Genomic DNA, 22744 nt, shown 5'->3' on the forward strand with positions numbered 1-22744 from the left:
CCCCTCTCAAAAGGACTCCACAGCAACATGACTGACCCCTGACTTTAGTTGGGCTAAATTGCATAACCCAAGGCCAAAACCAAAGCAACATTATCATGTCATTTGGCTGCTTGTGTTTCTCTTTCTGTTTCTTCTTCATGTGAATAGCAGCTGTGGACCACCACCAATCCAATTGAGACTGTGGTGGGTGTGGGAGAGGGAAACTTCAAACATTTGTCCCTCTCTGTCCCCATGCTCAGCCTGGCTTGACCTGTTACACAGTGGTCTGCCAAGCTGCTTGCAAAGACACAGGATGTCCAGTAGAACATGAAGGCTGGCAACTATACAAAAGGAGCAAGCAGATCACTGGTCATGTCTTAGGCTTCACATGTGTCTGAGAGAGTGCTTCCACCTAGACTCTCTTCTAGTGCCCTTGCTTTGACTTCCCTCGCCCTGCTGGGGAAGAGACTGTCATCACTGTGACAATATTTACCCCTCCCATGCTGGGAATCTCAGTGGAAATCTGTGTGCAGTGATTATTTATTTATTATTTATTCTGCTCCACAGAGCCAGGCTGTGATTCTGCAAGGTGAAAGGGACCATGAGTGTTTGGTCAGTGGTAGCCACGGTTAGACTAGAACACACGTGCACATTCATTTGACTGACTAAAACTGATTAATCAAATAAGATTTTTTTTTTAATCAGGTGACAGCCCCAGTTTTAAGTTTTTAGAACTCACATAATATGGGGAAGTGTCTTTTAGTATGGAGATTTCTTGATTGTCCAGTCAGTTTTTAATTGGCAAGATGCATAATTAATTACTTAAGGAATTAAGCTTTCTGGTGCATAATATCCCAACAACTTCAGGAAGATAATCGTAAACAGTAGTATCTTAAATTCTACTGTACTATTCACATTTGTCTGTAAAAAGAACTTCTTAAATCTATTTGATATTAAATGTATTAAATAATACATTAAACCTCTTTTGCATGTTTCTCTGATTTTCAGCTGCTGTGGTCTGTGTGACTCTCCTTAACCGACTTGAAGGTGACCAGATCAGAGCACCCCATCAAATTCTAGTTGAATATCAGCAACGACCTCAGCAGCTGATTTCAATGTTTATCAAGAAGCACCTTGGGCTATGGACCCCAAAGGGATTATTAGATAAGGCATCATTCTAGAACAGCTGTAGAACATATGTGCCTATTTATAAACACACCATGAATGCCCTTTGAGTAGGTTTATAGACATAAATATGGTGCCACATTTTAGTAACCTCATACTGTACACAAATTAAGTGTGTGTGTTTTTTTCTTTTTGTCTGAAGCAGTAGACCTCTTGGTTTCACTGCAATTTCACTGCAATGAAAAGGTTTCACTGCAATTTTAAATGACATAGTAGGAGACAGCATCTTAAGACAGTGTGCAACATTTTATCAACAGCATATCCTGGGTGTCAGCTTAAGATCAAATTTCTCTGCTCTTAGCCACATAAAATCAATGCCTAACCTTCCCAAATCATACCCTACCTTTTCACGATAAGCTAAAAAGCAGGCATGTGAACTGATGATGATGATGATGTCAAGGTAGCAGGGATGATACATTGGAACATCTGCAAGAAATACAAGCTACCTGTAGCCAAAAATTGGTGGGACCATAAAATTGAAAAAGTGGTAAAAAATGAAGATGCAAAAATATTATGGGACTTCTGACTACAAACAGACAAACATCTGCCACACAATACACCAGATATAACTGTAGTCGAGAAGAAAGAAAAACAAGTTAAAATAATCGACATAGCAATGCCAGGGGATAGCAGAATAGAAGAAAAAGAAATAGAAAAAAATCACAAAATACAAAGATCTACAAATTGAAATTGAAAGGCTGTGGCAGAAAAAGACCAAAATCATCCCAGTGGTAATTGGTGCCCTAGGTGCAATTCCAAAAGACCTTGAAGAGCACCTCAACATCATAGGGGCCACAGAAATCACCACCAGCCAATTACAAAAAGCAACTCTACTGGGAACAGCCTATATTTTGCGACGATATCTATAATAACAAGAACAATGTTGATGATAAAATTCAGCCATCCCAGGTCCTTGGGAAGGACTCGATGTCTGGATAAAACAAACCAGTCAATAACACCTGTCTGACTGTGTAAACAGGAAATAATGTCTAGATTTCACAGTACTGAGCTTTCAGGAGCATTTTCCTTGATCTGAAATTGTAAAAAGCTTTATTTTCTGGAGCAGAAACTGAACACTCCAACCATTTCAACAGTATTTGTGAATACTCCAATAACTGAATTAGGTTCACAGTCTGGAGTAGATCTAGAACCCTACTAGGTAGGCCCAGGGTGGTAGTCTCCAGATGTACCTATTTCATATCTGAGTTAATCTGAAGAGTGTGTCAAAATAGAAAGTGTCATTTTACAATAAAATAAGTTATGCAGAATGTCTTTGCTGGTTACTTCCACATGGTTTGTTTTACCAGACAAACCCATGTAGGCTCCTATCCATGAACGCAAGCAGAGTGGAGGCAACATGGGGCTTGAAACCCTGTTTATGTGCCATATGCTGTCAATTAATGGCAAGACTTCAATCCAATGGTCATGAGACCGTTTTTTTTCATCCCACAAATATCTGAACTTTTGTTCCACTGTTCTATATATTAAGGAATTATACATTGCACTGGGTCAACTATATACTGGGCCACGTGGGTGATCACGGAAAGGTATAATTAGATGTGGCCACAGAAAGGTATATTTACTTACATTTCTAGTCCACCTTTGTTCAAAGGAGCTCAAGGTGGCATGCAAAATTCTCTCTCCCCCACCCCGAGAGCTTCATATCTGAGAGGGGATTTGGACTAAGATCGCCACCGTCCTAGTCCAAAACTCTAACCTCTATGCTGAATCTCCTTCAATTGTCATTTGGGCTATTTATCAAAGTATGCCAGACTAACTCTTGTACTTCGGGAATTACTTCACAGTTAAAATAGAGCAAACTCAGCAGTATATCTATTGCTCCTGGGTGTTATCGTTGTTCAGTACACCTGTTGAGACAGACTAGAATATTACTTTAGAATATTACTTTAGAACACAGTGGGGTAACATTTCGTTTCAGACATCTGTCAGGAATTGATCAAACAGCTTCAAAATATTTAGACAGGAGATGTCAATGTATGGCAACTCCATAGCGGCACAGAAAATGTTCCTAGTTGATGATGCTGTGATCCTAGTTGAATATGGAACATCTTAATGCTGCTTTCATACCTAAGTGTTTCAGTAAATACCTGGTGATGATGAGCTCCGTGATGGCAGAAACCAAAAGAAAGCAGAAAAAGAGGTAGGCCTGATTCAGAAATGTGGCCAGAAATTACTACGGACAAATACTGTGTGCATATTTGCTTGCCAATCAGGTCAGACATGAGAATCCTAATCTTTTCTACATGCAAATGTATATATGGTGCTTAGAGTCTGATGATGACCATAATGTAGTTAAGTCAAAAATCCTGTATGTGACTGGATTTGAGAGTTGTGCTGACGTGGAGCAAGTTATTTATTTAGTCCATTGTTTAATAAATCACATTACATCTATTGAACACTTTTGCAGAACTGGTTTATCATACAGAAACCCCCCCAAAGAGAATGAGAAAAGACTGTAGGTAAAAATTAAGGTTGTGTTGTGCTATAGCTATTGTCTATCTGATGAATATTAATAATATCTTTTTATATATGTATCTGATAAAGCTTAATTCAGGATACCACACTTCCAATATCTATGTTTACTATATTCTAGAACAGGGGTTTTCAACCTTTTTTTAAAGCAAGTGTACCCCTTCTGTCTTAAAGCTGTAATTGAGGTACCTCTTAAGCAGCCTAGAATCGTGGCCCCCAGAAGTCTTGCCAAAATGCAAGCAATGTGCATTTGCCCTGGAATCAGGCAACACCGCCCCCGCCCCCTCATATGCTACGCTGTGGGGCCAGCACTGCCACTCACCTCCTCCTGCCAGGTGTACAAACTTACAGCATTGTTTGTCTGCAGGGGGATGTCCTGTAAGCATGTCCACCAGCGATTCTGTGAGCAGCAACCTGGATCAAAGTCTCACAGTGAAAGGTGGACACTTCTCCCCAAAATATTGATTACAGTGACTTAATTTATTTATACCCTTTGTTGTGTGGAATAAAAGTATGCCTGATCTCTGCCAGCCCCTTGATGCTCATGAAACATTCCACAGGTCCAAACTGGGGGGATTGCTAGCACCGAAACAGTGCCGTCCATTACTTTTACTCTGTTGCACTGGCTATTTGAGGGAGTATTTCTATTCTAAACATATCATTTGGTTAATGGGTACCAAGTGGCCCTTGGCGATTACTCCATTCTGTGGATATAGAGGTCTTGTTCCATGATATTAAACTAGATGCCTCTAAATCCCTTTCCTCTCCACTGCCCAGTGCTAATAAACATGGGCACTGTGATAACTGGTCGACAAGTCCAATTAGACTTCCTCTCTTCTCGATCATAACTTTGCTTAATAGTGCTTTCTCCATCACAAAATCAACTCTGTGGAATTGTCCTCAGTGTTCACACACAGGTGCAGACAGTTAAATTGTACTTCGGTGGGTAAAAGGAAGATGCTGTATTCTAGATACAGGAATAAAGTTTTTTTAAAGCTTGAAACCTAAACTAGAGCTCAGAGCCAATTCTGCAGAAGTCAGAGATTATTGCAGTAATCAGCAGTACTATACAGCAATGGAAACTGTAATTTCCCCACAGTGAATTGCAAAGAACAAAACATTCTTCACAGTTCATGGAATGCATGAATTCAAAGTTTTCTCTAAAGTGTTAAGGGAAGTATGCTGTACTCTTAAATGTTCAAAACCACACAGCTTCATCATTAACTCATCATTGTCAAAGAAAACTGTAATCTTGCTTATTTTTCTGTCAATTCAATCATCTCAGTAGTAGTTTTCAAATTATGAATTGCATACTGATGGACAACTTGAGAGGGATCTCAACATGGACATTATCAATTTGACTGCACAGGGACTCGATCATGGGAGTGGGTGTCAAATCTACCCTCAGATGCTTCCTGAGGTGCATCTAGCCACACATTGTAGATCTTCAGCTTATGCCAGCCCTACACTTGCCTGCATCATACAAGACAGTGATTCTGCCTTCAGCAGAGCCAACAGAGTAGTGTTCACTCTAGCAGGAATGTCACCATGAGATATTCCTTTGCTTGTTCCAATTTTCTTGCAGATAGCTATAAAAGCCAAACTGGAAGTGTTGAAGACAATCCTGCCTTCATGTCTTGGGAGGGAGGGGAGGGGGAAGAGACTAATCTTACAGGAAATGATAGGGTGTCCCCTTCCCCCCCCCCTTTTTTTTTAAAAAGAAAAGGATGTCCATCTAAGTGGGATGAATCCCAAGGACATGTGCTGCATCCATCCACATTCTGTGTCCAAATGGGAGGGTTGAAACATCCCAGAGAACAAAGGAGTTCCTCTCAAGGAATGGGGCTGTAGCAGGGGTATAGCTACAATTGAGCGGATGGGTTCAAAGAATCTGGGGCCCCAACTCCTCAGGGCCCTTCAGCTCCCCCCACCTCTATTTTCTTCCTTAACTCCCTCATTCCAAGGGGTTGCCTGGAAGAGGGGTGGACACAAGTCCCCTCTCCCCTAGCTATGCCCCTGGGCTGTAGTTCAGTGGCAGAGCATCTGCTCTGACGGCAGGAAGTCCCAGGTTCAATCCCTGGTATCTCCACATAGGGCTTGGAAAGACTCCTATTGAAACCTTGGAGGAGTCTCTGCCAGTCAGTGAAGACAATATTGAGCTAGATGGCCAATGGCCTGAATGTCCAGCGAAAAGGCTGAAGTGACCTCCTCTGAAAGGCCCGAAGCACCTTGCTTGACATCCATTGCTGCACACAGTGGAGCTTTGTCTCAGTTTGGCCATTGCCCTTGACCACTCTGCTCCTTGCCTCCCTGCCCCTCTTTTACTCTTTGTTTCCCCTTACTTCCTGCTTCAGCCTTACACTAATCTTCCATCAGGCCTTCTAAAGTAAAAGTAAAGCGTGCCATCGAGTTAGTGTCGACTCCTGGTGACCACAGAGCCCTCTGATTGTAGAGTACAGGAGGGGTTTACCATTGCCATCTCCTTCTGCCACATCTTCATTTCCTGATGTTTCCTTAGAATCCACAACCTGCAATCCCTCTGTAACCAAGGGTGGATCCTGTGGGGGAAGAGTGCCCCCTCAGAAAAGTAGTCCCACCCCATTTCTGTTTCAGAAATCCAACATGTGGGGATTCTGCTCATCAGAAATGCATTTTGCCTCATCTGTGCCTCCCTCATCCCCCCCTGCCCGCCCCCCGGTGCTGCCATCGCCTGCCACATGAATCCCTAGCCTTTGCCTAAGATGGAAACTGCGCCAAATGAAGGCAATGAAGTCGTGAGGGAAATGCAAATGTAAGGCTAATAATCTAATAGGAATGCTGGCATTTTTTGGAAAATATTAAGAACTATTTGATTACTATTTGATTGAGGGTTTTTCTCATAGTAAACAGGTTCAAATTTGCACTATGCCCTTGTCCAGTTTGCTTTCATGTTGCTGATCATTACTAAAAGCATTTTTAAGTTTTGTTCAGGCTGTTATGAATCATATTGCAGTCTCCCTATAGGCTTATTACATCCTAAATTGAAGTAACTGTAAAAACAGTCAGGCTGGATGATAATCAGCAAAATGGATTCTATGTCATGAGAATGCTGGACCTTTTTGTACCTTGGTTAACAGTTATGCTGCTTTCTGGTTGGCTAATTTGCTTAAAATGTATAATTAAATATTTTTACTTGTAAGTGTCCATTGCTCTCTGACTTAAAATTATTCCAATTGCAACAAATATGATATTATTGCTGTGCCACTGTTGTTAGTGATGTGTGTCAGGGGTGTTTTGTAAGCACCACAGCAGCTATTTCCAGTGATGATAAATTCATGGAATGCAAGAATTTGAAGTTTATTCCCAAATAAGATGGTAAGTGCAGTAATTTACAACTCAAGATATTCACAAAAAGTAAAAATACACCTTGATTTACTAATGAGTTTCCTAGCTGTTCTTTCCAAGGTATATGATTTAACAGATGTGCAGAACTTTGTTGCCTGGTCCAGTAGGCAGAGCTTTGAAGAAGATTGGTGTAGGTGCTCAGATGCATGTGGGGCGTTTAGAGATATGAAAGCAACCCTCCATCACGTGTATCAAGGCTAGCAGATTCCTTTTCTTGAAGGTCTTGTTGATGGAACAGATGGTTTCCATTTTGACATTCCATTCGATTGATCTAAACTTGTTTTTTTGGAGCATTGTAAACACAATGGCCTATATTCCATGCCCCTAATAAGGCAGTGGAGTGGCTTTATTGTCCAGTTCTCCTTCAGGTATTGCATGGCTGCTGAGTTCTTTGTGTCCTTCTGTGGTTACATGAACCAAAAATGAATAAATAAGCTCATCCTCACGAACTTAGCTATGGAGCTAGGGAGGGCTGAGGTGAAGGCAGGAGTTTACCCGACTTCCCTCCACACAAGTGGTGGCTGTCTTGAACTCTGCCATATTGCATGCCCATGTGGTCAGCGAGGAGACAAGAGTCACAAGCTGGGATCAGGAGGAAGAAGTCCTCCTGCATCCCAGAGTGCAATAATCCCTTTCATTATTGCAGATGCTTCACGCTGCATGACTAATCCTTCCCCCTGGCTGGCTGGCTGCCTAAAATGGTGGCAGGCCAGGGGGAAGCCCTGTACACACAATCGCCTGCCAAGGTAGAACAAACTATCGTTCCATTCTACTGCAGTAAAAAGCCGGGTAGCAAAGTCGAGCTCTGGTCTGGAGCAACTGAGACTGGAGCTCCAGGCAGCTCATGTCATGTGAGTAGCCCCAGTGAATTTGGACCAGAGTGTTCTGGAGAATTCTGCTTTTTTGTCTCCTGACACAAAAGCTGAATGCTTAATGGTGGATTATCTCTAATAGTAGACAAAGGAGGAAATCTTGCCTCTTATCTTGAGTATCCCTCTTCTGCAGCCCTTTTGTCTCAGTGGTGCTTTCTCCATTTTTCTTAGTTCTTCCTAGCATAGCAAAGTTGATTTTGTAAATTGTGGACGATGCAAGTTATTTAATGGTACTAGAGAAAGGCATGCTGTTCTGGTAGCTCCAGATCTTAACACTCACATCCATTTCGGAGGATAAATACAACTGAAGGAAGCCCAGGTGGGTGCTCAGCTGGGGGAGTCAGTCATGTGACTTGCCTCTGCCGCCCCCCGCCCCCCGCAGGCAGTGGGCCCCCAGACAACTGGCTCCCCTTGCCCTATTATAGTTACGCCCCTGCTTCCTAGGGTGTCTTTGCAAAACTGGAAATTCAACTAAAGCTGAGAGGGATCAGTGTCTTGTTGGTACTTATATTGATGAAAGATCTGAAAGAGGTGAAAGGAGGGATAACAGCTGGAAAGATACTGAGGATGAATACAGAAAACCATTTACAGAGTAGAAGCACACAGAGTAGATACCGCAGTGGTCAGTAGCCAGCCATCTTCTATTACTTGAGAAGTGGTAAAAAGAGTTTTACCATTATCTTTGCACCATGGATTTCTGGTTGGGTGAGGATATGTGGTAAGATTCTTTTCACCACTTGGCAGGCTACAGTTGACCAATCAGTTTTCTAAGTGGTGACATGTACATTGTCACATAATGTCCCAAAGTCTTCCTTCTTAAGGCAGAGAATTGATAGACCTTTCTTCTGTGCCTGCTCAACTACTGCATTCATATCTGCATCCAAACAGCCTGCTCCCACTGAAAGAGGTGTCTTGCCTAGTTTGGATCCATGATCTGTCTTCCACAGGTGAAGCTCTACATTCCTTCTTTCTACCATTCCAATGGCCATTGACCCAACCCCTGTTCCCAGGGAATACATTCATTAAGAAAGCTAAAGTTTGATAAAAATTGCACTGTGCTAAGGAGATATTCTTTGATCAGATTATTGCAGCGAGAGAATTAAAAAATTGGTTACAACAATATAAAGAACTGGAAACAAAGAAGGATTCATTATTTTGCAAACACAATACTCCTGTTTACACTACCTCTTATGTACAACTTCTATGTTTACACAACTCTTATGCCCAACCTTATTATTCAGAAGCAATGGATCTTCTGCACCATACAAACTTGCGGCAGGAACCTGCAGCCAATAACGACAGGTTTATCTATAAACTGTACATATGGCTTGAATTATGCATTTGTCTCATACAGAAATTTAAAATGTTACGACCACATAAAATGTTTTGCATTTACTTATAATAATATGGCATGAGAAACATCCCTTCATCAGTGTATCAGACCCGACTCAAAATTTTCTAAGTCTAAGTTTTGCATCAACCCTGCTCATGAAAACGCTTTTGTCTCATACATATCAACCGTCTTTTGTCTCATACATTGCGAACTGCCTAGAGCCTTTGGAGTCAGGCAATATATATATTAAATAAATCAAAATAAATAAATAAATAAAATGTATGTACTTTTCAAAAGCAGGTTTGATGCAAAATTACTGATAGTGGACATGTTGCCATTTTTATTCACGAACAAACTCTTAGAAGATTTTGAGTCAGCTTCAATACATTGAACTAAGGGATGCTTCTCATATTACATTTTCATGAGTACATGCAAAATTATGTTAATTGTATACAACTATGCAAATTAGCTTCAACCAGCTAGGTTCTGGAACCTAGGTTCTTTCTCTGGGGAAAGGCAAAATTCTTGCTTATTCCACAAAGTGAATGCTATATATATTTGCTCAAGGGAGAGAAGGAATCTAACAAGATAGGAACAAACCAGAAGGAAAAGAGCTTACAAAGCTATTTTAATTGGACTTAGCAAGCTACCTCTTTCCAACCCCCTTCCTGAGCTCCAGGGGCGGCTGTTCTGTCCTACCCAGAATTATAGCAATGGATTCCTCAATGAGGCTGCCTTAGAACATTATGTCTGTGTTTATTCACTGCTTCCGGGCATTATCATTGCTATGAGTCACTACCATACTAAGCCTAACCTAACACAGCAGTTGCTTTAAAATCCACATTCCACCTCAGATAGGATTAACTACAATAATAGTTACTAGGTCATATTTGGGGCTATTAAAATGGGGACAGGGGTGTTTACTTCAGCAGTTACTTCACATTTATTTCAGCAGAAATTCACACACACACACCCCAACCGGATGTTTTTGGTATAAGCATATTCTCAGAGCCAGCAATATTCCCTGCTCTGAAGCAATCTTCCAGCTGATCATTTATTTTCCTTGCATACTTCCAGTTTACACAAGAGCAAAAGACACAAAGCACTAAGAATGTGTAAGAAGTTCCCTGAAATAATATCTCTGCCTTCAATAACAGCAAAGGGCTCTATGATGTGTGTTTGTTTAGGAGGGGGGTGCAATTTTCCCTGTAGATTTGAGATCTCTAACAGAGAGACTTCCTTCTTGCAGCACAGTTCTTCCCCGTAGGGCTTTTCGACATTGCAGAGAACTAGCAAGTCAGAAAATGACTGTGAACAACCGAGTTAAATGACATGATGTTGACCAGGACTTGGCTGTCAGCACAAACCAGGACAAATCGTGTTCAGTCATCAAGTCTGTTTAACTATGATTAAGCCCTGCTGGGACCTGCAGGCTTTTGCCTCTCAGCTACAATTGAATCCTCTGAGAAAATGGTAGGGTTGGGCCTGACATTTGAAATGTGCCTGCTTTGAGGTCTACAATTTCTCTTCCTTTTATTTCCCTTAGTAAGACCACAAAATTTAGAAACACTGTATCAAAAAGATAGCCGACATACAGAATCCTATAAGACAGACATTGTTATGTGGCTTATTGATTGATTGATTGATTGATTGGCTGATTGATTGATTGATGGTGTTGTTTAAGATGGAACCTGCAACCAGTTCTCAGTCCCAGAGATACATTGTTTGAACTGTGGATAATTGGCAAGCTACAGATTTGATGCACCTTGTTTACATATATTTCATATGCATGCCACATAAGGTCTGGAAATGCTTTTAGAGTTATAAAATGACATGACTTATCAAGTTCACTTTCATCTAGCAGAATAAACAGGGTTCTTTGCTGCACCATAATAAAGACCCCCCATAGCTGAAACATTTCTTCTAATTTTGTAATTTATTCTCAAGGACTAATTTGCAAAATGAAATTGTTTGGATGATTGGTTTGCAGTAAACATGATGAATCAAATTGGTTTCTATAAAGAGAGAAAGCTTATATTTCCATTTATAATAATCAGGCAATAGTAGTTCATATTAATAAAGCTAGCATAATTTTGTACAAATTCAAAAAAACAGAACCTGCAATGAAAGTGATGTGGGATGCTACTAAACAGGTAATGCAACCATTTTGGATGTTGTGTGCAAGGATTACAATGAGAAGCAAATTATTTATAAAAAAGAAATACGGTCCACTAAAGACCTAATTGCATTTTGATATTTTTATATTATTATTATTATTATTATTATTATTATTATTATTATTATTATTATTATTATTAATTATTTATTATTATTATTATTATTATTATTATTATTATTAAAAACTTTTATACCGCCCTTCCAAAAGGCTCAGGGCGGTTTACATTAAAACACCATTAAAATCAGTTAATAATTAAAACAAAAATAATAAAGCATAAACAATAATTAACCATTAAAAACATCGTAAAACAACAATTAAATAATCAGAAGAATTTAAAAACAAGTTTTAAAAAGCTGAGAAAGCCTGGTTGAAGAGATGTATTTTTAGGTGTTTTTTGAAAATTGCCAGAGATGGGGAGGATCGTATCTCAGCAGGGAGCGCATTCCACAATCTCGGGGCAGCAGCCGAGAAGGCCCGTCTCTGTGTAGCCACCAAACGAGTTGGTGGCAGCTGGAGACGGACCTCCTCAAGTGACCTCAGCGGCCGGTGGGGCTCATAGCGAAGAAGACGCTCTCTTAAATACCCAGGGCCTAAGCCGTTTAGGGCTTTATAAGTCATAACTAGCACTTTGTATTTTGCCCGGAAACCTATTGGCAGCCAGTGTAACTCCATCAACAAAGGAGTAATGTGGTCTCTCTGAGATGACCCAGAGACCAACCTGGCTGCCGCATTCTGAACCAACTGAAGTTTCCAGACTACGTACAAAGGCAGCCCCACGTACAGCGCATTACAGAAGTCAAGTCTGGAGGTTACCAATAAATGTACCACTGTTTTGAGGTCATTAATCTCGAGAAATGGGCGCAGCTGGTGTATCAGCCGGAGCTGATAAAAAGCACCCCTGGCCACCACCTCTACCTGAGAAACTAAGGAGAGACGTTGATCCAGAAGTACTCCCAGACTGCGGAACTGTTGCTTTTGGGGAAGTGTGACCCCGTCTAGAACAGGCAGATCAAAATCATCTCTAGAGTTCCGACCCCGCACAGTACCTCCATCTTATCTGGATTCAGCTTCAGTTTATTCTCCCTCATCCAGCCCATTACTGCTTCCAGGCAGGCATTTAGGGAGGATATGCCAACTCCTGAAGAAGCTGACATGGAGAAGTAGATCTGGGTGTTATCAGCGTACTGGTAACACCCAGCTCCAAATCCCCTGATGATCTCTCCCAGCGGTTTCATGTAGATGTTAAAAAGCATTGGAGAAAGTATGGAGCCTTGAGGGACACCATACTTATAAGCTCAGATTTTGAAGAGCAACAATCTCCAATCGACACCATCTGGAATCTATCCGAGAGGTAGGAGCGGAACCACTGTGAAACAGTGCCTCCCACCCCCCAACACCCTCAGATGTTCCAGAAGGATACTATGGTCGATAGTATCGAAAGCCGCCGAGAGATCCAAGAGAACCAACAGAGTCACACTTCCTCTGTCCATTGCCAGTTGGAGATCATCCATCAGGCCGACCAAGGCAGTCTCTACCCCATAGCCCCCTTGAAAGCCAGTTTGAAATGGGTCCAGATAATTAGTTTCTTCCAAGACCGCCTGGAGCTGAGAGGCCACCACCCTCTCAATTATCTTGCCCAGCCATGGGAGATTGGAAACAGGCCTATAATTGCTCAACTCTGAGGGATCTAACGCAGGCTTCTTTAGAAGAGGTCTAATAATTGCCTCCTTAAGACAAGGAGGCATCCTGCCCTCCCTCAGAGAAGCATTTATGATTTCTACCAGGCCTCCTACAACAGCCTTCCTACTAGATCGAACAAGCCATGTTTGACAAGGGTCAAGAGGACAAGTGGTAGGCCTCAACGCTCCAAGCAGCTTGTCCACATCATCAGGAGTCACAAACTGAAATTGATCCAGTCGAATCCAGTATAAGAGTTGTCGGACATCACCAGCTCAGACACCAAATTAATTGTGGAATCTCCATCTAAGTTGGCCCGAATCTGAGAGATTTTGTCTGTGAAAAATTCATTAAACACACCACAGCGGGTAACTGATGCTTCCAAATTCTGGTTCAAGGGAGAGGGGGCAGACACTAGTCCCTTCACAACCCTGAACAACTCCGCTGGACATGAACTTGCAGAGGCAATATGGGCAGAAAAGAACCGCTTCTTTGCCGCATGTATCGCCTGAGCATAGATCTTTAAATATGCTCCATGTCGTAATCTGTCGGATGCGAATCGAGTTTTTCTCCACTTGTGCTCCAGTCGCCTACCTTGCCGCTTCAGCCCCCGTAGATCTTCCATAAACCAAGGGGCCAATTTTGAAGCAGGTTGGAGGGGATGCTTAGGAGCAATCGTGTCTACTGCCCTGGTGAGCAAGTTGTTCCAGTTCTCAACCAGGGCATCAACAGGATCACCAGCAGAGCCAACATTGAATCCCTCCAAGGTTTCTTGGAATCCTACCGGATCCAGTAACCTCTTCGGGTGGACCATTCTAATAGGCCCCTATTAGATATCCATGTTTAGTGGAATGCTCTCTGTACAGCAGGAAGGAGGACTTGCCTCTTGCTTCTCTGGATGTTTCATAGAAGGAATCTGGGTTGGCAGGCAACAGGAAGGATGCTTTAGGAACGGAAAGAATAAATCAAAGGGTATATGAACAATGTACAGACAAATTTCGGTGTGTGTGTGTCCCCACCACTCCCCAGTTCAAGCCCAGCTTCTCCCAACCTTCACAACCCACTTTATAGACATACTGGCCAGTACATCCATTGCTGATTCAGTAATCTGTCTCACTCATCTACATGCTTTAAGTAGGCTGTCTTTTTTTTAAAAAGCACTGATGCACATGTATTAAATTAAATATATATTCATTTCTCTACAACATTTTTTTTAAAAAGGGGCATCAGATTTTAAATGTTTGAAAACTATTTGGAGAAAATAGGGGAAGTGGGTTAGTGATTTCAATGGTTGCTAGCCAGTCAGCACTGTGCAGGACTGCAGCAAGGTTAGGGTAGGCCCTGAGACAAAAAGAGAAAATGGTTCCTTGCCCTCACCCCACCACCTTTTTATTTGTAAAGTGGGGAGGGAAGGGCAAAGTGCAAGCTGGTGCTCAGCTGGAAGTTTTCCACACCTGGCTTTTAGTTAGCATCTCCTCCGGAATGGAGGTGTGCGTTCACATGTCGGCCAAATTTACCCCAAAGTCCCTGCAAGCTATCAGGGAGCACTTCACACACAATTTGGGTTTTTCATCATGTGTTAGAGTGTAGCCTGATTTATTGGGCAACTTAAAACTTGCAATAAAGCCTTGCAGAAAACCCGCGGTAAAGCCGGCTGTTAAAGCTCCTGGTGGGCTGCTCCAGGAAAGCTCCTGGTGGGCTGCCTCTCTCTCTCAGGGGCCAAGGGACATCCCCTCCTGCTGCTGTTCAGTTATAGCCATGACCCTGGCACTGTGCACAGCAGCTTCTTTGGCAAAACAGGGAGATCAGGCTTCCACAAGCTCTATCTGGGGGAAGAAGACTGTGTCTGACCAAAACATGATGAATGCACTTCCGCAGCAGGTTCACTGCTAAAATTATGCATGTCTAGATGCACTCTAGAACAATATGGAAGCTCATCAGCTTCACACACAAAAGCCATTCCCAAGTATCCAAGGGAGGAGAGCTGGTCTTGTGTTAGCAAGCATGAATTATGCCCTTTGCTAAGCAGAGTCTGCTCAGGTTTGCATTTGAATAGGAGACTATATGTGAGCACTGTAAGATATTCCCCTTAGGGGATGGGGCCACTCGGGGAAGAGCACCTGAATGCTTGCATGCAGAAAGTTCCCTCCCTAGCATCTCCAGATAGGGCTGAGAGAGACTACTGCCTGCAACTTTGCAGAAGAAACTGCCAGTCTGGGTAGACAATACCGAGCTAGATGGACCAATGGTAGAAAGCAACTTAAACATTGCAACTATTGATCTTTAAGCGATCCACAGGTAATTCTACCCTGTTAAGTCCTGCACAAGCACAGTACCCAGGCTTATGAATTTTAAACTTTAAAATTTTAACTTTAAAGGAACTTGAAAGATCCTATGTTCTTGTGTCAGGAACTCAAAGAGAGCCTGAAATCACAGGTCATCATTTCTACCTGCAATTACATTTGTATCCCACCCTTCCTCCAGTGTTGAGGGAGCATACATACATATATAGATTTTCCTATCCCATTTTTTCCTCTCAGGTACCTTCTGAGGCAGATCAGGCGGAGCGATTACAACTGACCCAAAGTCACCCAGTGAGCTTCATGGCTGAGCAGAAATTTGAACCCAGGTTTTTCTAGTCCCAAGCCCAGCACTCTATCTAGGACACCACACTGGGCTGTCTAGCCTTGACGGAAATAATTATATAGATTTCCATATGGCCATTTGTCTCCAGCAGAGTTATTTCTTGCAGATTTTCATCTAAAAAGGAGGATTTCACCTGAAATAATTAGACTACAGCGTCAGTAAACTGTGCTCTCAAGAATATGCTACAATAGAGCAACTTTCAAGATTGTGGGGGAGTGTTAAATGGTCAAATGAGCATTTAGCAACATTTTCCCCAACATGATTTAACTTGAGAAAACAAAAAGAAAGAAAGAAAAATCCACACAACCTCCACAACTCAACATCCAATTTATTTCCTGAATTAAAATAGTTTATTAAATGATTCTTGATGAAAGCTTTCTGAAGATTCAAAATCTTTGATTAGTTCCCAGTTCTACATTTTGAAGACTGTGGAGTCCATGTCCCTCCTTGGAGGTTTGGGTGGGGGAATCTGAGGTAAAAGCTCCTGAGCGTAAAGTGTTTTATGAAGTCCAGCTTCTCGAAGGGCTAGCTCTACCCGAACCCGGGTATCAGAAATGATCTGTTAAAAGAAAGAATACTGATGACGAACATACTGAATACTGATGACGAATAGTTAAAAGAAAGAATACTGATGATGAACACATAACTGTAGTTATGAATACGTTGCTTTAATTGTATTAAAATAAATTTTAAATCCATGTAGGTAAAGATAGCCATGGCCTCAGTTCCCATGAAAATGTATATACACATGCTTGTGTGCGCACGGGCACACACACACACACACGTATTAAGGGGAGCATGAGATTTTCCCACTGAACACAGAAATCAAGGATACTATGTATGGTAATAAGTGGGACTATGCATGCACTTCCAAGTACAACAAGGGCACTATGCATGCACTCTCAAGTACCCTGTAGACAGGATAAATAGGTAAGCATATATATTTAGTTCAGTTATGTATACTTAAACTTACATTTAATCTAGGGGTATGGGATTCAGGGATAAGTACCTCATTTTACTTAAGGGGTAAGTACTTCACATTACAAAGAAGTATGGGGATTAATGGGTGGTGTGTGTGTGTGTGTGTGTGTGTGTACACACACACACACACACAACTGTGGTAGCATGGGGAAGCTCATATGCATTAACTTATTTGTGAGGGTGAGATGGTACTATATCTTGTGACCCAATCATAAAAATTGGAGTAAGAGATAGGGGAAATATCCTATCTTCGCTAGAAAATAGCCATATCTCCCTGCTCCAGGGGCTTATACATAGAGCATAATTAACTTTCCACATTTAAGTTTTCTGCCATTAATATGGGCAACTACCTGCTCGGCACTGAATGTATGCAAATCAAAGAGAGGTTTCTGTAGAAAAAACTCTTCTTCTGTTCCAATGCCCATCCGAGCTTTAGATGCAATAGTGTCAGCCATCATTCTAGCCGGATCACATTCTGCCACAATAGCAACCTAAGAGAGGCCATTTAAAAATGGTTAGGAAAAGAGACAAGAAAATAAGCTTGCTTGCTTTATTTATTTATTTATAAACTGCCTCAGGGCAGTTTTTTGTTTATGTCAAAACAAAAACATTTAAAATCAATTAATAATTAAAAACAAAACTAAATTAAACAAATCATTTAAACATTACAATCATTAACATTAAAATCATTTACTACTACTACAAATATTTATATACGGCTCTTCAACCAAAGTTCTCAAAGCGGTTTACAGAGAAAAATAAATAATACATAAATAAAACGGTCCCCTGACCTCAAAGAGCTCACTGTCTACAAAGAAATTTAAGGTAGACACCAGCAACAGCCAGTATAGGGATGCTGTTCAGGGATTGGATAGGGCCTGTTACTCTCCCCCTGCTAAACATAAGAGAATCACCACTTTAAAAAGGTGCCTCTTTGCTCAATTAGCAGGGTTATGGAGCCCTGAGGAACACCATGGGAAAGTTCAGACTTGGAAGAACAACAGTCTCCAAGGGACACCATCTGGAATCTGCCCGTGAGGTAGGAGTGGAACCACCGCAAAGCAGTGCCTCCCACCCTCAATCCCCTCAGACGTTCCAGAAGGATACTATGGACAATAGTATCAAAAGCCACGGAGAGATCCAAAAGGAACAACAGAGTCACACTCTCTTTGTCAATTCCCAGTTGGAGATCATCTTCCGGCTGACCAAGGCAGTCTCCACCCCATAGGCTGTCCGAAAACCAGTTTGAAATGGGCCTAGATAAGCAGTTTCCTCCAAGACTGCCTGGAGCTGACAGGCCACCACCTTCTCAATCACCCTGTCCAGCCATGGAAGGTTGGAGACAGGCCTGTAGTTGCTTAACTCCGAGGGATCCAAGGCAGGCTTCTTCAGAAGTGGTCTAATGATAGCCTCCTTAAGACAAGGAGTCATCCTGCCTTCCCTCAGAGAAGCATTTATAATCTCTAGTTGGCAGGTGGCACTGTAAAAGTAGTGTGAGGACTGTGTTAAACACCTGGCCAGAGTGCCAAAACCCGCATGGAGGTATAACTGGATTCTGCAGAAGCTGAGGCAGGCATCCGGATCTTGTGCGTGAGCTAAGCAGGAAGTATTTCAGGCGCTTAAAAAAGAAACACAATAAACCTATGTAGGGAAAAGCCCGTAATCTGTAGTGGTAGGCAATATACCATTTTTATGCCTTGATATAATTTTTTAAAAAACTATTTTAAAAATCATTTCTGGAGAGAGAATTTCCAGAATGGGCACCAAACTCACTATGAATTAATTTAACAGCAAAAAGCCTCACCTCAAACACACATAAAGCAACAAGGAAAGCCAGGAGTACCTAGAGCTGCATGGAAGAATCTAAGAGGCAGCTTTGGCAAATTAAGTCCTTTTCACAAGTGACATTCAATGCAGTTACAGTTTGTATACATTGTATGCACCTACAGCCTTTCACACATGGTGTTCAACACATGTACAGCAGTGCACTTCCCATCTGTACCCTGCATTTGAAGGGGCCTGTATGCAGGATCACTTTTAAAATGAATGCATGCACAATTATCCACACAACAACCTGTACATGTGTACAGACTTCTCTATATAGTAGAGATTACCTACAATGTAATGTCTGGATTGGGCTTGTTAAAGTACAGGTGCACAGAAGCAGTGCCAAGGTGCTGGGCCCTGCAGTGGAAACCTCATGCCTCTCACCCCACTTCCTCTTCCAGTCCCACTGGCCTGTCCCCATGCAGGGAATGGGGAAGAAAGGAGGGCAGGGGACAAGGCACTGAGTGAGGGTGGAAGGGCAGCTTCCATCCTCCCCTTGGTGAATGAAAAACAGAGGGATGCAGGGGCAGCAGCAAGAGCTCATCTGCTTCTAGCTCCTCCTCCTCCTCCTCCTCCTCCTCCTCTTCTACCCACCCTCCAAGGGTCCAGGTCTTTCAGTGGCAACTTTTCCTCCCCCTTGACCTTCCTCCCAGAATCTCCTGGGAGGAGACAGTTTTAAAGGGCAGGAGGCAGTGGCAGCATGAGTCTCTCACACCTTCTCCCACCCATTCTACATCCTCAAATGGAAACATCCCTAAGGGTGGGAGAAGGCAGTGGCAGCATGATAAGCCTGATAAGACAACTGTTTTATGTTAACCACCCAGAGATGAAAGTTTGGGCGGTATATAAATGTAATGAATGAATGAATGAATGAATGAATGAATGAATGAATAAGACATCCCCCTCCTGGCCACCCTCCCAATATGGGTCCCTAGGGCCTCCGAGATAGCTTTAACTGCAAGCAGTAGAACCAGCAAGACCCAGCTCTGGAAATGAAGACCATTGCCACGGTCACATCAACTGTGAAGGTCTAGTAAGAACTGGGAGTGGTTGTTGCTTCCACATCTACTTATTTTCCAAACTCAGGATGAGGACATAACAAAATGTACCTAACTTTCTCGCAGACATTTCTGCAATTTCAGTTGGGTTTTACAGCACCCAAGGGCATTAAGGAAGTAGCTTTCTGGGAAAGCCCTTTGAATTTAATGAAAATGGACAAGGTAGCAGACTGAGGGCAACTGAGAAGTCTGTTTTGATGTAGGATTTCATGTGGTGAACCTCTTGATATGTTACAGCGATGGCATAGAGCAGTCACGAGAGGAAGACTGATAGAGAAGCTAACAAGGAAAGTGGCTCTGATTTTAGTTCAGGATGTTCCCGCTTCACATCCTTTCGTTCCCTATTTGTAGCTCTTAATGTTTCTTGGAGGCGGCCCTACTTAAAACCATCTCTGCTTTCATTTTTCTCATCAGCACTCTCTCATATATACATGAAAACACACACGCAGCCATCATTGTCCAAGTACTTCTAAAACTCAGGTTTGGAATAAACTATGCTTTGTCTAAAACCACCTTCTTTCCTTCCTCCTTGGGCCCCAAAATTCCTTCAGTATTTCCACATCTGGGAGGAGGAGGACGGGCATCGGCATGTGGCATTCTGGGACAAATGCCAGGGGCCCATGCCCATGACTGCCAATGCCAGCCTGCTGGGCTACCATCATTACTGCTATGCTCGACTACTGTCCCCTACTGTTGATACTTGGTAAGCCTGCTGAATGGGACTTTCTTTGCCATGCTGGTAGACCCTGGCTCACCAGGCAACAGTGGGCAGTAGAAGTGGTAGAGAGCAGCAACCATGGCAACAGCAGCAATGCTTCCCTCAGCATCTCCACAGCTGAAGGCATGTACACGGTTTGAACTGGTTTCCCCTTAGTCTCATTCTGGAATGACACCAAGGAGCCAGACAGTGCTTCTGGGAAATGGAAGGGGTGATTAATTCGAACAGCACACACACTTGTCTGCTGAGCGAAGCTCTTCCGCTGCCATAGTTCCTGCTGTTTACCACCACCTAGTAAATGAGGGCCCACCCATATGGAGGGAGCCCACAAAGAGCCCACTTTGCCTAGGATCTCTCAACTTTGGAAGCCGCTCTGGGAGTCATATAAAAGAAGGGTTTCCAGTTCTGGGCATGGAAAGTTCCCTTTTATGGTTTTGAAAATGTAGATAATAAAAGTGTACTACTTCAGACAGGGTTTCCAGAACTTCCCTTAGTGTCACTCAGGAATGGCACTTGTGGGGCTGGTCATTGTGGGAAGGGGAATGGAAGGAAACCAATTCAAACTGTGTGAATGGTGAGAGAGCAGATGAGAGAAGCACCGCCACCACTGATGGGGCTGCCTGCCACTGCTACTACCCCTGCCACCGGTAAGTCAGGGCCCACCCCACATAGGGAAAATTATTGGGCAGTGGGCAGTAGTGGTGGCACTGGGCAGCAATAGTTCTACATCTATAAATTAACATGTAGCTTGGCCCTCGATTTGCCTGTGCCAGCCACCAGCTCAGTCTCTCCCTTCCTTTGCAATGCATTACGCTTCAAAATGCCTAGGCAGTTTTTGTACAGCAGGATTTGTTGTCATGCAGGATATGTAGACATGGGCTAATGGTGTTTTGGGAGAAAGAAAACTAGCAAGAGCCCTGAGTATAAATCAATCTGAAGTAGAGCACAGTTGCTGACATATCTAATCAAGTGACTAATGCAAAAAAGAAAAAAAAAGAAAAAAACACTGAGGAGTAAGCCAGAGAGCAGTTGGAGTGTGGCTTTTTCTTCTGTTATCAGACACTGTTTATATCTGTTTTAAGACACAGATAACAGGATGGCTTTACTGCTTCAAATAAAGAAATATAGAGCTAGATCAATATTATAAAGCCTATCATCTTGCCAGCTGGAAGACAAGGGGACACCAAAGTGAAGGCACAATTCAATTATGACCAATTAATTGGCCAGATTAATAACTGCAAAATTAAACTGTTAATTCTTATTGAGGCTGTCTCCTATGAAAGGGTATTCAGAATGAAAGCAATTCTTTTAAAAAACGTCTTTTTTTTTTAATTCAAGCAATGCAATCCAGCTTTAAGTGATTTGTCTCTGTTATTTTATCATGAGAAACTATGATATTTAATATCCTTTAAAATATCACCCAACACAAGATCCTGTAATATCATGTATTACATTTATATCCTGCCTTTCGACCAATACACTCAGGATATTTTACACTGTAAAATAATGGCATGCAATCTAACAGGCACAATACAAAAGAAATGGAAGAGAAGAGGAAAACAAATGCCGTTTGTACCAGTTGTTACAGAAAGGAGTACAATGGCCAGTTGGAATGGGGACTGTAAAAAGAGAGTTTTGGGAGGGGCAGATCCAAAGAGCGGGTCCCAGCTGAGCCAATGGAGTGGGCCTTATTGTCTCACCTTTCCTGATGCAGCCAGTGGAATGTCTGCTAATGGAGACCATTCTGGAAAGGGAGGAGCCAAGTGGCAGTTGGTCGTAGCTGAGCCAATGGAGTGGGCCTTGTTGTCTCACCTTTCCTGATGCAGCCAGTGGAATGTCTGCTAATGGAGACCATTCTGGAAAGGGAGGAGCCAAGTGGCAGTTGGTCGTAGCTGAGCCAATGGAGTGGGCCTTGTTGTCTCACCTTTCCTGATGCAGCCAGTGGAATGTCTGCTAATGGAGACCATTCTGGAAAGGGAGGAGCCAAGTGGCAGTTGGTCGTAGCTGAGCCAATGGAGTGGGCCTTGTTGTCTCACCTTTCCTGATGCAGCCAGTGGAATGTCTGCTAATGGAGACCATTCTGGAAAGGGAGGAGCCAAGTGGCAGTTGGTCGTAGCTGAGCCAATGGAGTGGGCCTTGTTGCCTCACCTTTCCTGATGCAGCCAGTGGAATGTCTGCTAATGGAGACCATTCTGGAAAGGGAGGAGCCAAGTGGCAGTTGGTCGTAGCTGAGCCAATGGAGTGGGCCTTGTTGCCTCACCTTTCCTGATGCAGCCAGTGGAATGTCTGCTAATGGAGACCATTCTGGAAAGGGAGGAGCCAAGTGGCAGTTGGTCGTAGCTGAGCCAATGGAGTGGGCCTTGTTGCCTCACCTTTCCTGATGCAGCCAGTGGAATGTCTGCTAATGGAGAC

General features: G+C 42.7%; 2 protein-coding genes across 13 annotated transcripts in view; one reads left to right on the forward strand and one right to left on the reverse strand.

Annotated features, from left to right (window-relative positions):
- UPP2 (uridine phosphorylase 2) overlaps nt 1–6840 on the forward strand; it is a 53560-nt gene extending 46720 nt beyond the window's left edge. For all 5 annotated transcript variants that reach the window (XM_053259785.1, XM_053259776.1, XM_053259793.1 and 2 more), the window contains one exon: nt 988–6840. In XM_053259785.1, the coding sequence (XP_053115760.1) occupies nt 988–1160 (173 nt within the window). In that variant the 3' untranslated portion in view covers nt 1161–6840. The remainder of the gene's footprint in view (nt 1–987) is intronic.
- Nucleotides 6841–16058: 9218 nt separating this feature from the next.
- Nucleotides 16059–22744, reverse strand: part of CCDC148 (coiled-coil domain containing 148) — a 210139-nt gene continuing 203453 nt past the window's right edge. For all 8 annotated transcript variants that reach the window (XM_053260049.1, XM_053260039.1, XM_053260092.1 and 5 more), the window contains 2 exons: nt 17080–17220; nt 16059–16307 (listed from right to left, as the gene is read on the reverse strand). In XM_053260049.1, the coding sequence (XP_053116024.1) occupies nt 16161–16307; nt 17080–17220 (288 nt within the window). In that variant the 3' untranslated portion in view covers nt 16059–16160. The remainder of the gene's footprint in view (nt 16308–17079; nt 17221–22744) is intronic.

This window comes from Hemicordylus capensis, chromosome 1, assembly GCF_027244095.1.
Source record: "Hemicordylus capensis ecotype Gifberg chromosome 1, rHemCap1.1.pri, whole genome shotgun sequence".
Taxonomy (NCBI): Eukaryota; Metazoa; Chordata; class Lepidosauria; order Squamata; family Cordylidae; genus Hemicordylus; species Hemicordylus capensis.